Below are 14079 nucleotides of genomic sequence, written 5' to 3'. Positions count from 1 at the left end.
ATAAGAGACTGTAAAAAGGAGGCCTTGGGTCTCTGTCCTTAAATGCATCACATCTTCTTTTTATTCTACTGTGGCTTACACCGTGTGGTGGGGGATGAAAAAGGTCCATTGAGATTTGTGATCCCTTCACTCACCCAGGGCACTATTTTCTATTTTTTTAAAGGTTTTGTGGGGCTTTTTTATGTTTTTTTATTTTTTTAATTTTATTACTATTTTTTTAATTTACATCCAAATTAGTTAGCATATAGTGCAACAATGATCTCAGGAGTAGATTCCTTAGTGCCCCTTACCCATTTAGCCCATCTCCCCTCCCACACCCCCTCCAGTAACCCTCTGTTTGTTCTCCATATTTATGAGTCTCTTATGTTTTGTTCCCCTCCCTGTTTTTATATTATTTTTGTTTCCCTTCCCTTATGTTCATCTGTTTTGTCTCTTAAAGTCCTCATATGAGTGAAGTCATATTATATTTGTCTTTCTCTGACTAATTTCACTTAGCTTAATACTCTCCAGTTCCATCCACATAGTTGCAAATGGCAAGATTTCATTCTTTTTGATTGCAGAGTAATACTCCATTGTGTGTGTGTGTGTGTGTGTGTGTGTGTGTGTGTGTGTGTGTAGAGAGAGAGAGAGAGGGTTTTTTTTATGTTTATTTACTTATTTTTGAGAGAGAGAGTGCAAGAGAGAGAGCAGGGGGAGGGACAGAGAGAGAATCCCAAGCAGGCTTCATGCTGTCAGCACAGAGCCCAATGTGGGGCTCAAACTCATGAACTATGAGATTATGACCTGAGCTGAAATCTGATGCTTAAACAACTGAGCCACCCAGGCATTCCTCCCACTACTTGTTGATCCTCCTTCCAGATTGTTGTTTGGTCCCAGCCCAGGGAATGGAGGTTCCCTGCAATCCATTTCTTCCTGCCTTCTGACAAATTCTTTTATCTTTAGGAGGCAGGAAAATTGCCCCATCACATGCTGAATCAATCAAGGTTCTTTCAAAGAAAAAGAAGCAGTAAGATATATATTATTTTCATTTTGATCTATCTATCCGTATATATACATACATATATGCAGTGATTCTTATGTTTATATTATTTGCATATATACTCATATACATATATATATATATATATATATATATATACACACATATATGGATTGATAGATATATAGTGATTTATTTCAGTGAACTGGTTTGCTCAGTTGTGGGGTCTGTCTGGGCAAGTCTGAAATCCATAAGGCTAGAAACTCTTAGGAAGGACCTAACACTGTGATCCACAGGTAGAATTTCTTCCTCAGAGAAACCTCAATTTCTGCTCTTAAGACCTTCAACTGATTAGATGAGACCCAGCCACATTATCAATCTCTTTTACTTACAGTAAAGCTTTTGTGGACATTAAACACATTTACATAATGCCTTCACAGTAATGCCTAGATTAGTACCGGAATGAAAAACTGGCTACAATGACCTAGCCACGTTAACACATAAAACTAACCATCACCTATGGGTTCTCACTCTGTGGTTTATGTATAAACTCCATGTTCTAAGTCCTCCACACAAATCAGCCTTTGGAACTTAAAGGAAAAGACCCTTACTTTCTTTCCAAAATTTTGGCTCTTACAATGGAAACCCAGGCTGTCAATAATAATGCTTCATCTAGGGGCAACTGGGTGGCGTAGTTGGTTAAGCCCCTGACTCTTGATTTCAGCTCAGGTCATGTCCTCACAGTAGTGAGATCAAGTCCCACATCAGGCTCTGTGCTGAATGTGGAACCTGCTTAAGATTCTCTCTCTCTCTCCCTCTGCCCCTCCCCCACTTGCACACAGTCTCCCCCCCTTCTCTCTCTAAAAGAAAAATAATAATTCATCTAAAAATATGTTAATTGCAGTAGTAATGTACTCCTTGGTTCTCAGTTATACTTGCCCACCTCATGAAGCAATGAATATCACTGAAATGGATGAAGAGCCCATGCAACAAAAGAATTTCAGGAAAGAAAAAAAAATTTCAGTCACTATTTTTAAAGGTTATCTCACCAATTTATAAGACCCCACAAATAAGCCAAGATTGTTTTCTCTTTCTCCAAATTTTTATTTAAATTCAAGTTAGTTAACATGCAGTGTATTATTAGTTTCAGGTAGAGAATTTAATGATTCATCACATACATACAACACCCAGTGCTCATCACTGTAAGTGCCCTCCTTAATGCCCATCACTCATCTCACCCATCACCTTGCCCACCTCCCCTCTGGTAACCATCAGTTTGTTCTCTATGGTTAAGAGTCTGTTTCTTGGTTTGCCTTTCTCTCTTTTTCCACCTTTGCTCATTTGCTTTGTTTCTTAAATTCCACATATGAGTGAAATCATATGGTATTTGTCTTTCTCTGACTAACTTATTTCACTTAGCATACTACTCTCTAGCTTCCATGCCATTGTTAACCGACTGAGCCACCCAGGCACCCCTTAAAATGTTGGGTTTTTTTAACGTTTATTTATTTTTGAGAGACAGACAGAGAACGAGCAGGGGAGGAACAGTCCACATCATTGCAAATGGCAAGATTTCATTCTTTTTTATGACTAATATTCCATTATATATATATATATATATATATATATATATATATATATGTATATATATATAGGCATTTGGGCTCTTTCCATAATTTGGCTATTGTTGATAGTGCTGTTATAAACATCAGGGTGAATATATCCCTTTGAATCAGCATTTTTGTATCCTTTGTATAAATACCTACTAGTTCAATTGCTGGGTTTTAACTTTCTGAGGAAGCTCCATACTGTTTTCCAGAGTGGCTGCAGCAGTTTGCGTTCCCACCAGCAGCACAAGAAGGTTCCCCTTTCTCCACATCCTTGTCAACATCTGTTGTTTCATAAGTTGTTAATTTTAGCTATTCTGACAGGTGTGAAGTAGTATCTCATTGTAGTTTTGATTTGTATTTCCCTGATTATGAGTGATGTTGAGCATCTTTTCATGTGTCTATTAGCCATCTATATGGCCTCTTTGAAAAAAATGTCTATTCATGTCTTCTGTCCATTTCTTCACTGGATTATTTGTTTTTTGGGTGTTGAGTTTGGTAAGTTCTTTATAGACTTTGGAGACTAACCCTTTATCAGATATTTTATTTGCAACTATCTTCTCCCATTCCACTGGCTGCCTTTTAATTTGATTGTTTCCTCTGCTGTGCAGAAGCTTTTTATCTTGATGAAATCCCAATAGTTCATTTTTGCTTTTGTTTCCTTTGCCTCAGGAGACATATCTGGTAAGAAGCTGCTACATAAGCCAAGATTTTTAAAAACCATATCAAATCTAATGGAAAGATATGAAAGATATGAACTTAATAAAAATTTAACATATTTTTCCTAGTTTTTCTCAGTTTTTTTAATTTTGGTTTTTATAGGAAATTAGTTGTAACAGGCATGTTCTTGTGCTCTCCTAGGCTAATAATGAGATAGGGAGAATATGAGTGAAATAGGACATGGACTATTACGCTGGTGACAGTGAGTAGATAAGGCTAATGAAAATTCAGTCCATCTCCAGTTAATTCAGTTCACCACATATCTTTCATTCTAATTCATTCATTTATTCATTCATTCACAAATATTTATTGCCATCTTATACTACAATGTTAAGCACAGAGAATATGACCATGATTTGAGACATGGTCTGTCTGCCCTCAAAAAGCTGGGGCACCTGGGTGGCTCAGTCGGTTAAGCGTCCAACTTTGGCCCAGGTCATGATCTCACGGTTTGTGGGTCCAAGCCCCGCATCAGGCTCTGTGCTGACAACTCAGAGCCTGGAGCCTGTTTCAGACTCTGCGTCTCCCTCTCTCTCTGTCCCTCCCCCACTAGCACTCTGTCTCCCCCTGTCTCAAAAATAAATAAACATTAAAAAAATTTTTAAAAAAAGAAAGCTTACAGAAGAGACATGTGGGCAGCAATTACAGTATAGTGCAACAGGGGCCGTTGGAATGAGATAGGTTCAGAATGCTAAGAAAACGGAGAGTAGGTATACAACCCAGCCTAAAGAACTAGATGCTTTCAGAAGAAGGTAATACCTGAATCCTAAAGATTCAGGATATTGGCAATGAAGAAATCCCAGTGCCTATGTACTGTCATTTTATTGGTAGGTAACAGCAATGTGCATGACATATTTGGGGACTGCAAACAGTTCTATGTGAGGTTTTAAGTCAAACTGGAATCAGGACAGGCAATGATAAAGTCATATTTTTTATTATTGTTGGTGGTAGAATGGTTTCTTTATGTTTGTTGTAGAATGTTATTTTATTGATTTATTCAATTGTAATTAACCTACAGTGTTATATTAGTTTCAGGTGTACCCTATAGTGATTCAACAATCCATGCATTACTCAGTGCTCTTTACAATAAGTGTACTCTTAATCCTCTTCTCCTAGAGAAAGGCATATTTCTTGGGAAACCAAGTGTTTATCTGGAGGAGCATAAGTTATGAGAAAGATCATCATACAATATTTAAAATGAGAAACTGGGCTGAAGCAATAAAATTCAGAGATATTAAGTACCCAGATTTTTGTCAGGACAAAGGAATTTTTTGGCTAATTTTTCAGCTCTCTTGAGGTAGAGATGATTGAATTTTTGTCAATATTTTTTGTGTGTACAGAGTACACACATCTCAAACTCTCAGATTTGAAGTCTAAAACGTTCTTTTTAAATAATATCTTCCTTAAAACATCTGTTTTGCTATTCAAAGATTCATGGAACTCGTTCAAGAGGCCTGAAAATATTCTGTGGCCAATTCTTTTACTTTTGGCAGAATATGCTTAAATTATCTATCCAATTTTTCAAAACTTCCAGAGACTGTCTTAGTAACCCAACCCATTGTTTAATAATTCTTGCACTTAAGCAATGATTCTTTCTAGGGGTGCCTGGGTGGCTCAGTCAGTTAAGCATCCAACTTCAGCTCAGGTCATGATCTCACAGTTCATGAGTTCAAACCCTGCATCAGGCTCTATGCTGACAGCTCAGAGCCTGGAGCCCGCTTCAGATGCTGTGTCTCCCTCTCTCTCTGCCTCTCCCCTGCTTGCACACACACACACACACACACACACACACTCTCTCTCTCTCTCTCTCTCTCTCTCTCTTTCTCTCTCTCAAAAATAAATAAACATTAAAATTTTTTTTTTAAGAAATGATTCTAACTACCATGAGTCCCTGGGACTAGTGGACATAACAATGTGCAACCTCTTTCCCAGTTGTCAAAACAATAGCAGTTGCAACCTTTCCAGAGACACAAAAGCTGCACTGGTAATGTCCATCTATTTCTAAAACCTCTTAAAATCAATTAGAAAGTCTCCACTAGAAGGATAAACAGCCACTGAAGTAATCAATTGCCTGTTCTGCAAGTGAGCTCATGTGTTAGTCATCTGCTGGCATGGAGTGTTTTCCTATTGATTCTTCACCAATGACAAGTCCTGGGTTTCTCATCCTGGGTACTACTGACATATTAGGACAGATAAGTTTTTGTTTGGGGGGAGGTTTCCTGTGCATTGTGAGATGTTTAACAGTATCCCTGGACTCTACCTTAATTAGATGCTAATAGCAGCCCCCTAAGTTGTGACATAAAAAATGTCTCCAGACTTTGCCATTTGACCCCTGAGGAACAAAATCATCCCTGATTAAGAACCACTGATCTCATACTCACCTTCTTTCAAAAGGTCTAAAGAGAGCTAACTAATATTACAATCAGGTTTTTAATCTATAGCTAAGAAACCAAATTTTCACATGTTTGAATTGTCTATAAATAACTTCATATTATTTTTATTATTATTAAAGGAATACTCATTTTTATGTATTTTAAAAAATTTTTTTAACGTTTATTCATTTTTGAGAGACAGAGCATGAGCGGGGAAGGGGCAGAGAGAGGGAGACACAGAATCTGAAACAGGCTCCAGGCTCTGAGCCGTCAGCACAGAACCCAACGCGTCAGCACAGAGCCCAATGTGAGATCCTGACCTGAGCCGAAGTCAGACACTCAACCGACTGAGCCACCCAGGTGCCCCAGGAATACTCATTTTTAAAACACAAGTCCAAATTTTCTTTTCTTAAAGGTATAAACTGCAGAATGAAATCTCCCATTTTTCCTGAAATTATTTGTCCCATTTCCCAAAGATGACCACTGTTAACAGTTCATTGTGAATATATCAGCATTTTATAAACACACATATAGCTTTTATTTTATATAAATAAGAACAAACAATATAGACTATTGTTCAACATATGCAAATATGTAGTTCTGAAACTACACCACGTAATTTATTTAACAATCCTCCACTACATCTGGTATTTTTTAAGTTTATTTATTTATTTTGAGAGAGAGAGCATGAGCAGGGGAGATGGAGGGGCAGAGAGGGAGAGAGAGAATCCCAAGCAGGCTGTGTGCTGTCAGTGCAGAGCCTGACATGGAGCCCGATCTCACTAACCTGAGACCATGCCTGAGACAAAATCAAGAGTTGGATGCTTAACCAGCTGAGCCACCCAGGCACCCCCACATCTGATACTTCTATTTTTTATTTCTAAACATCTTAAATAGCTATTGATAGTCATCATTTAAGATAGAAATTATCTTTTTTTTAAATAAATGGACTGAATATAGGGAAAGTTTGTCTTTGTGTCAGTTTGTATGTGTGTGTGTGTGTGTGTGTGTGTGTGTATTTTACTTCCTAACAAGGTAGTAAACTACCTCTATACTTTTGATGCTGTAATTATCTAAGAAAATAGAATATTGCATATTTTCCATAGATTGTGAGGAGGATTTCAAATGCTGGAAATAAGTTATAGAATCCAATGAAACTCCCATCTTAGTGTTTACACAAGTCAAAGTTGTACAGAAACACAATAAACAGTTTAATTAAATGTGCCAATTACACTCACTACTTAAATTTAACTGAACAGAGATGCCCTTAAGGCATTGACTTCAGAGCAACCATGTTAAAATTTTCCATATTCGCATTTAAGTTTGCTACAGAGTAAGAGTTATAATTTCACTGAAGTGGCACTTTTGTGCATTTTCCTAGACAAAATTGTAAGTGCTTGTGCATTTCTCTCAAGGTCTGTCAAAAAAGTAGAAGCTAAATTTTATTTCATTAATGATAAATCACTTGGAACTTAGCCTCCAAAAAGTGTTTATTGAAACCCCTAAGATTTTAGTCCTGAGAGAGAGAAAAGGGGCTATTTAATAATGTTTGTTTGTGCAGACTCACCTCGGTGCCAACTTTCCATCTCCAGTGACAAGAGCTGTTCTTCTCCTGGTATGGAGGGAGGAGGAAGACACCCTTACAAAGGGAAATATATGTCCTGCTTTTAAGCAGAGAGGGGAAGGGTGGAGGGCTCTATGTTTGCTCATTTTCAATTGTCTTCATTTTAAAACAATACTTATGCCAAAGTGGCATGCACATTTGGGAATGGTATAAGATGATCCCCTTCAACTTCTCCTAAATTTTCCTATAACCATCACTTACCTGCCCCTTACTCTATCATTCTCCTCCTGAACAATTGAGCCCTAAAGCTATTTGGTGAACCACAGAAAGGTATTCTTCTGTGCCGGATGTGACAGAGGACCTATGGCATCCCAGAGAGGAATTTTGGGGCCACAATGGGATAAGGAGGGTGTCCACAGAGGAAGGTGGTGCCTGGCATTCTGTAACAGATGGCTAACAGGGCAAGGAGAGTGCTCATGCAGGAAAAATGTCCATTATTGGGAGTCAGAACTAAAGAGAGGTGAGGAAGGTAACTACGCAGGAAGAGGATTTGTCAAGATAATAACTATATTAAGGATAATAGAAAGCACTTTCTCATTGTCAGAAAGGGGAGCTAGAGATATGTAAAGGGAGAAAACTAGACTGAACCATATGGTGTTAGCTAGGAATTGGACACCCTTCCACGAAATACTTATTTTTAATTTTTTTTTAATTTATTTTTATAGAGATATAGAAAGCAAGCAGGGGAGGGACAGAGAGAGAGGGAGACAGAATACCAAGCAGATTCCGCTTTGCCAGCACAGAGCCCGATGCAGGGCTCAAACTCATGAATCATGAGATCATGACCTGAACCAAAATTAAGAATTGGAGGCTTAACCAACTGAGCCACTCAGGTGCCCCTACAAAAATGCTTATTAATCACAAAGACTAACTTCACAGTGGAAAAGTTTTGCAGATATCACCCTAACCAAGCGACCAAAAGTGATCATCATCAGTAATGGGACAAATCAAACCTTGCATAACCTGACAGGTTGAAATAAGCGTCACTTCTGTGAATTTCTTACCAAAGTTGCATAATCTAAATCTAATTTTGATGAAATATCATACAACCAAAATTTAGGGACATTCTACAAAATATTTAACTTACAATCTTCAAAAGTGTTGAGGTCATGAAAGATAAAGAAAAACTAAGAAACTATTCCAGATCAAAGGAAACTAAAGAAATGGGACAATTAAATGTAAGGATTATAAACTAGATCCTTTTACTATGAAGGACATTTTTTGAACAGTAAGTGAAAAGTGAATGGATTCTGCAGTTTAAATGGTAATAAGGTATTAATGTTAATTTTCCTGATTTTTATGGTTCTAGCATGATTATATAGGAGGAGAACATCCTTATTTAGAGAAAAAAACACAGCCGAAGTTTTTAGGGGTGATGGAGCATCTAGTCAGGAACTTACTCTCAAATGATTCAGGAGGAAAAATCATTATTTATACTCTATTTGCAACTTTAAATCTGAGATAATATCAAAGTTATTTTTAAAATATCACTATTTAAGACCTTAAATGTATCTTTTGAATCATAATGTTATCAAAATGTAGAACTCATTCCATGACACAATCATTGAAGGGCTGTATCTGCTTCTAAATATAAACTTAAAAGATAGGACGTAAAAACATAATATCCCTAAAAGTAAGTTACTCAGAAGAGAATTTTCAAAACAGCAGCATGAAAACACAGGCAGGTATGTCTCGTCTAGTTAAAACATCTTCAAATAGTAACTCTCAGCTGAAGACTGACAACTCATCACAGAATTTTTCTGAAATCCTTGATTTTTTTTTTTAAGTAAGCTGTATACCTAATGGTGGGCTCAAACTCACAAACCCAATACCAAGAGTCACATGCTCTACTAACTGAGCCAGTCAGGTATCCCTGAAACCCTTGATTTTTATTTTATTTTGTTTTTTCCAACGTTTATTTATTTTTGGGACAGAGAGAGACAGAGCATGAATAGGGGAGGGGCAGAGAGAGGGAGACACAGAATCGGAAACAGGCTCCAGGCTCCGAGCCATCAGCCCAGAGCCTGACGCGGGGCTCGAACTCACGGACCGCGAGATCGTGACCTGGCTGAAGTCGGACGCTTAACCGACTGCGCCACCCAGGCGCCCCAACCCTTGATTTTTAAATTTTGTTCTTAAAAAATTAATTTAAAAAAATTAATAAAGACATCAGAAGTCAGTATCAACACAGATTACCTTATTTTATGTACACTTGAAGTCTCTGAAATACGTGATGTCCTGCCAGGGCCATCCTGCAGCATACAAATCCTTTGATTTCATTTTAATCAATTTGTTGAAAAAATATTGATAAATAATTTTAAAATAATTTCGCAAGTGAGAGGCACCTGGGTGGCTCAGTCAGTTAAGCGTCCAACTTCAGCTCAGGTCATGATCTCTCAGTTCATGAGTTCAAGCCTCACATCAGGCTCTGTGCTGACAGCTGGATCCTGGAGCCTGCTTCAGATTTTGTGTCTCCCCCTCTCTCTGCCCCTCTCATGCTCTGTCTGTCTCTGCCTCTCAATAATAAATAAACGTTAAAAAATTAAACTAAAATAATTTAAAAATTAAAAATAATTAAAAATAATTTCACAAGTGAGAACACCACTTACAACACAGCTCATTATTACATAGATTTAACTATTTCCTTCATCAAATGATGTGCTCTGAAACAACTAAGTACAGTCAAAACCTGACATTGCTAGATTTCTTCTGTATAAAAATGTCACTTGCCCTGTTATTAAAATGCCCTGCTGCATCTTACAAAGAAAATAGTCTTTTTTATTCTTTTCACGTCTTGGTGACAGATCACAAACACATTTTTATATAATAAATGTTATTGACAATTCAAGCTATTCTGTTTTTATTTCTTTTAATTGATGATATTCTAGTAAGTTCCAAACATGTACAAACTTGGTAAGGATAGTAAGTAACAGAACTACATTTGGAGTCTCCAATAATCTTTAAAATTTATATAAATCTAAGGTTTTAAAATGGCATAGTTAACTTATATCCACACAAACACCTGCATGTGGATGGATGCTTATAGCAGCTTTATTCATAATTGCCAAAACTTGGGTGAAACTGAAATGTCCTTCAGTAAGTAAAGATAAATAAACTATGGTACATTCAAACAATGGAATATTATTCAGTGCTAAAATAAATTAGTTATTAAGCCATAAAAAGACATAGAGGACCCTTAAATGTGTATTACTAAGTGAAAGAAGCCCATCTGAAAGTTTGGGCAGGAACTTTGTTTCATTCAGTGTGGTTTACACAAAATCTTGCACAGAGCCTCACACACAGGCACTATCCAGTCTGTGAGTGAGCATGTGCATGTACTTTCCTGATGTTCTCTATGTCTTCTTCCTTTAATACCAGAAGAGTCTTGATTCTGAGTAAGAATTCAATAAATTCCCGATTTTTAAAATGATTGGTTAAAATATTTTTGAAAGGGAGAAGAAGGGAATTGAGATAAACTATAAAGTATGGGCAGACATTGCATAGAAAAAGGATGGGGGTGGAGGACATTCCACGTGGGAAACAGCATGAGAAAAGGCAAAGAAAGGAGAATCCTGGCATCTTCTGGGGACATAGAAGAGAACATCCCATTGGCGTGAAGGTTCTTGGAAAACAGTTGGCATGAGGCTAGTAAGCAAGGTGAGGCAGCCACACAGTGGGCGGTACAAGCCAGAATGAGATTACAGGTTTTAGGATACTGGGGAGAAACCATTGTTTGCCAAGCCTTTGTATTAACCTTTTCTCCTCCTTCTTCATCACAGTCCTTTACGGGAGTGGGCAGGATGTCAAGTGCTCCCTCGGCTATTTCCCCTGTGGGAATATCACCAAGTGCTTGCCTCAGCTTCTTCATTGCAATGGTGTGGACGACTGTGGCAACCAAGCGGATGAGGACAACTGCGGTGAGTGAAGCACTTGTAGTCACAGCAGGAATCAGGGCAAAATCACTGCAGGTAAAGTCTCTGAGACTGCTCATAACAAGAGAAAAGAGAAAACTAAATTGAAAAAAATATGTCACTTAAGGAAATCGTACACTGTTTTTTATTAGCTTCAAACATCCATTCTTTATATTATCACCACCAGTATTTGAGGAAAGTGGTGATTGTGCACATAGTAAGTTTTGTATCCCACGAACCCATCCAGTTAACATCTTACAAGCAAAATGGTGTAGGAATTGGGAATTTGGGGGCTGGAGACAAGACTGTCTGGTTTGAATCTGGGTACAACAATGACCAATTATGTAGTCTTGAGAATGTTTCTAAACCTCTCTTTTGACTCTCTTTCCTGATATTAGAAAAGGGCTTGGAAATTGTCCCTATGCTAAGATAACTTGGGAAGATTAAATGTAAGAGATTAGAGAAATGCAAGCATACAGCAGGTACTAGCTAAGTGTGAACAGCTATTGCTCTTTCTTATTATCTGTTGCTAACTACAATTCTGATGGACAAATGAGACCGCCTAATAAAGAACAAACAATAAGTCCAGCTAACCTATTACCAACAATCAAATTTATAACCTAATAAAGTCAACATATAACCAAATTTATAACCAATAAAGTCAACCATTATTTACCAACAATCAAATTTATAACCTAATAAAGTCAACAAGTAGAGCTTCTGACCAAGGAGAATACCAGGAAAACTTGGCTTTTGGTTAGAATTTTGCTCAAATTTTGTTTAGTATATTCATTGTTTTCAAATTTTTAAAATTCTAGTTAGTTAAAATACAGTGTAATATTGTTTCAAAAATAGAATTTAGTGATTCATCACTTACATATAACACCCACTGCTCAACACAAGTGCCCTCCTTAATACCTGTTGCCAATTTAGCCCATCTCCCCATCCACCTTCCCTCCATCAACCCTCAGTTTATTCTCTATCATAGAGTCTCTTATAGTTTGTTTCTCTCTTTTTCCTCCCTTCCCATATGTTCATCTGTTTTATTTCCTAAATTCCACATATGAGTGAAATCATATGCTATTTGTCTTTCTGTGACTGACTTATTTCACTTAGCATGATAGTCTCTAGCTCCATCCATGTTGTTCCAAATGGCAAGATTTCATTCCTTTTTTTATCCAAATATTTATTTAAATTCTAGGTCATTAATATTTAGTGTAGTTTTGGTTCAGGAGTAGACTTTAGTGATTCATCAGTTACATGTAACACCCAGTGCTCAACAAAATGAGTGCCCTCCTTAATACCTGTTACCCATTAGCCCATCCAGCCCCTCCCCTCCAGCAACCTACCATGCTCTCTATAATTGAGTCTCCTATATTTTTGCCTCACACTCTGTTTTTATCTTTTTATTTTACCTTCCTTTCCCCTTTGTTCATCTCTTGTTTCTTAAATTCCACATATGAGTGAAATCATATGGTATTTGTTTTTCTCTGAGTTATTTCTCCAAGTTTTTCTCCAAGTTATTGTGCTTAGCATAATACTCCCTAGTTCCATCCACATCATTGCAATTGGCAAGATTTCATTCTTTTAGATAGCTGAGTAATATTCCATTGCATATATATATCACATTGTCTTTGTCATCATTAGTTGATGGACATTGGGCTCTCTCCATAATTTGGCTATTGCTGAGAATGCTGCCAACGTGTGCATGTCCCCCGTCAAAATCTGTATTTTGTATCTTTGGGTAAAATACCCCGTAGTGCAATTGCTGGGTTATAGGGTAGTTCTATTTTTAACTTTTGAGTAACCTCTATACTGTTTATCAGAGTGGCTGCACCAATGTACATTCCCATCAGCAGTGCTAGAGGGTTCCCCTTTCTCTACATCCTTGCCAACATCTGTTGTTTCCTGTGTTGTTACTTTTAGCCATTCTGATGGGTGTGAGGTGATCTCTCTTTGTAGTTTTGATTTGTATTTCCCTGATGATGAGTAATACTGAGCATCTTTTCATGTGTCTGTTAGCCACCTGGATGTCTTCTTTGGAAAAATGTCTATTCATGTAGTCTACCCATTTCTTAACTGGATTATTTATTTTTTGGGTGTTGACTTTCATAAGTTCTTAACATATTTTTGGATATTAACCCTTTATGTCATTAGCAAATATCTTCTCCCATTCTGTAGGGAATGTTGATTGTTCCCTTTGCTGTGCAAAACCTTTTTATCTTTATTTCAAGCTTTCTTTTTCTTTTTTAACATTTATCTATTTTGTGAGAGAGAGAGAGATTGCAAGTGGGGAAGGGGCAAAGACAGAGGGGACAGAGAATCCCAAGCAGGCTCCAGGCTCTGAGCTGTCAGAACAGGGCCCAATGTGGGGTTTGAAGTCATGAACTGTGAAATCATGACCTAAGTAAGGTCAGATGCTTAACTGACTTAACCACCCAGGCACCCTAAAGGTTTTTTATCTTGATGAAGTCTCAATAGTTCATTTATATTTTTGTGATGGTCAGTTTTGTTGAATAATGGGAGTTTTTCTGTGATTTTTGGAATTCAATATCTGTTTCCTTCCCCAGATTAGGGAAGTTTCCAGCTATCATTTGCTCAAATACCTTCTGCCCATTTTTACCTCTCTTCTTCTGGGACCCCTAGGATACAAATGTTATTATGCTATAAGGAGTTGCTGAGTTCCCTAAGTCTACATTTGTGATCCAATGTTTTTCTTTCCCTCTTCTTTTCAGCTTTGTTATTTTCCGTAATTTTATCTTCTATATCACTGATTTTCCCCCTCTGTTTCATCCATCCTTGTCATAACATGCATTCAGATTTGCATATCAGTTATATTATTTTTAATTTTAGCCTGACTAGTTTT

General features: G+C 37.3%; 1 protein-coding gene across 12 annotated transcripts in view; it reads left to right on the top strand.

The window, feature by feature from the left end:
• The window catches only part of RXFP1 (relaxin family peptide receptor 1), a 121976-nt gene that overhangs the window by 26542 nt on the left and 81355 nt on the right, over window positions 1-14079 (top strand). For all 12 annotated transcript variants that reach the window (XM_045464464.1, XM_045464535.1, XM_045464527.1 and 9 more), the window contains exon 2: window positions 11082-11219. In XM_045464464.1, coding sequence (XP_045320420.1) covers window positions 11082-11219 — 138 coding nt within the window. The remainder of the gene's footprint in view (window positions 1-11081; window positions 11220-14079) is intronic.

The sequence above is a fragment of the Leopardus geoffroyi genome, chromosome B1, assembly GCF_018350155.1.
Source record: "Leopardus geoffroyi isolate Oge1 chromosome B1, O.geoffroyi_Oge1_pat1.0, whole genome shotgun sequence".
NCBI classification, from domain to species: domain Eukaryota; kingdom Metazoa; phylum Chordata; class Mammalia; order Carnivora; family Felidae; genus Leopardus; species Leopardus geoffroyi.
This window is presented reverse-complemented; position numbering and strand designations above follow the sequence as displayed.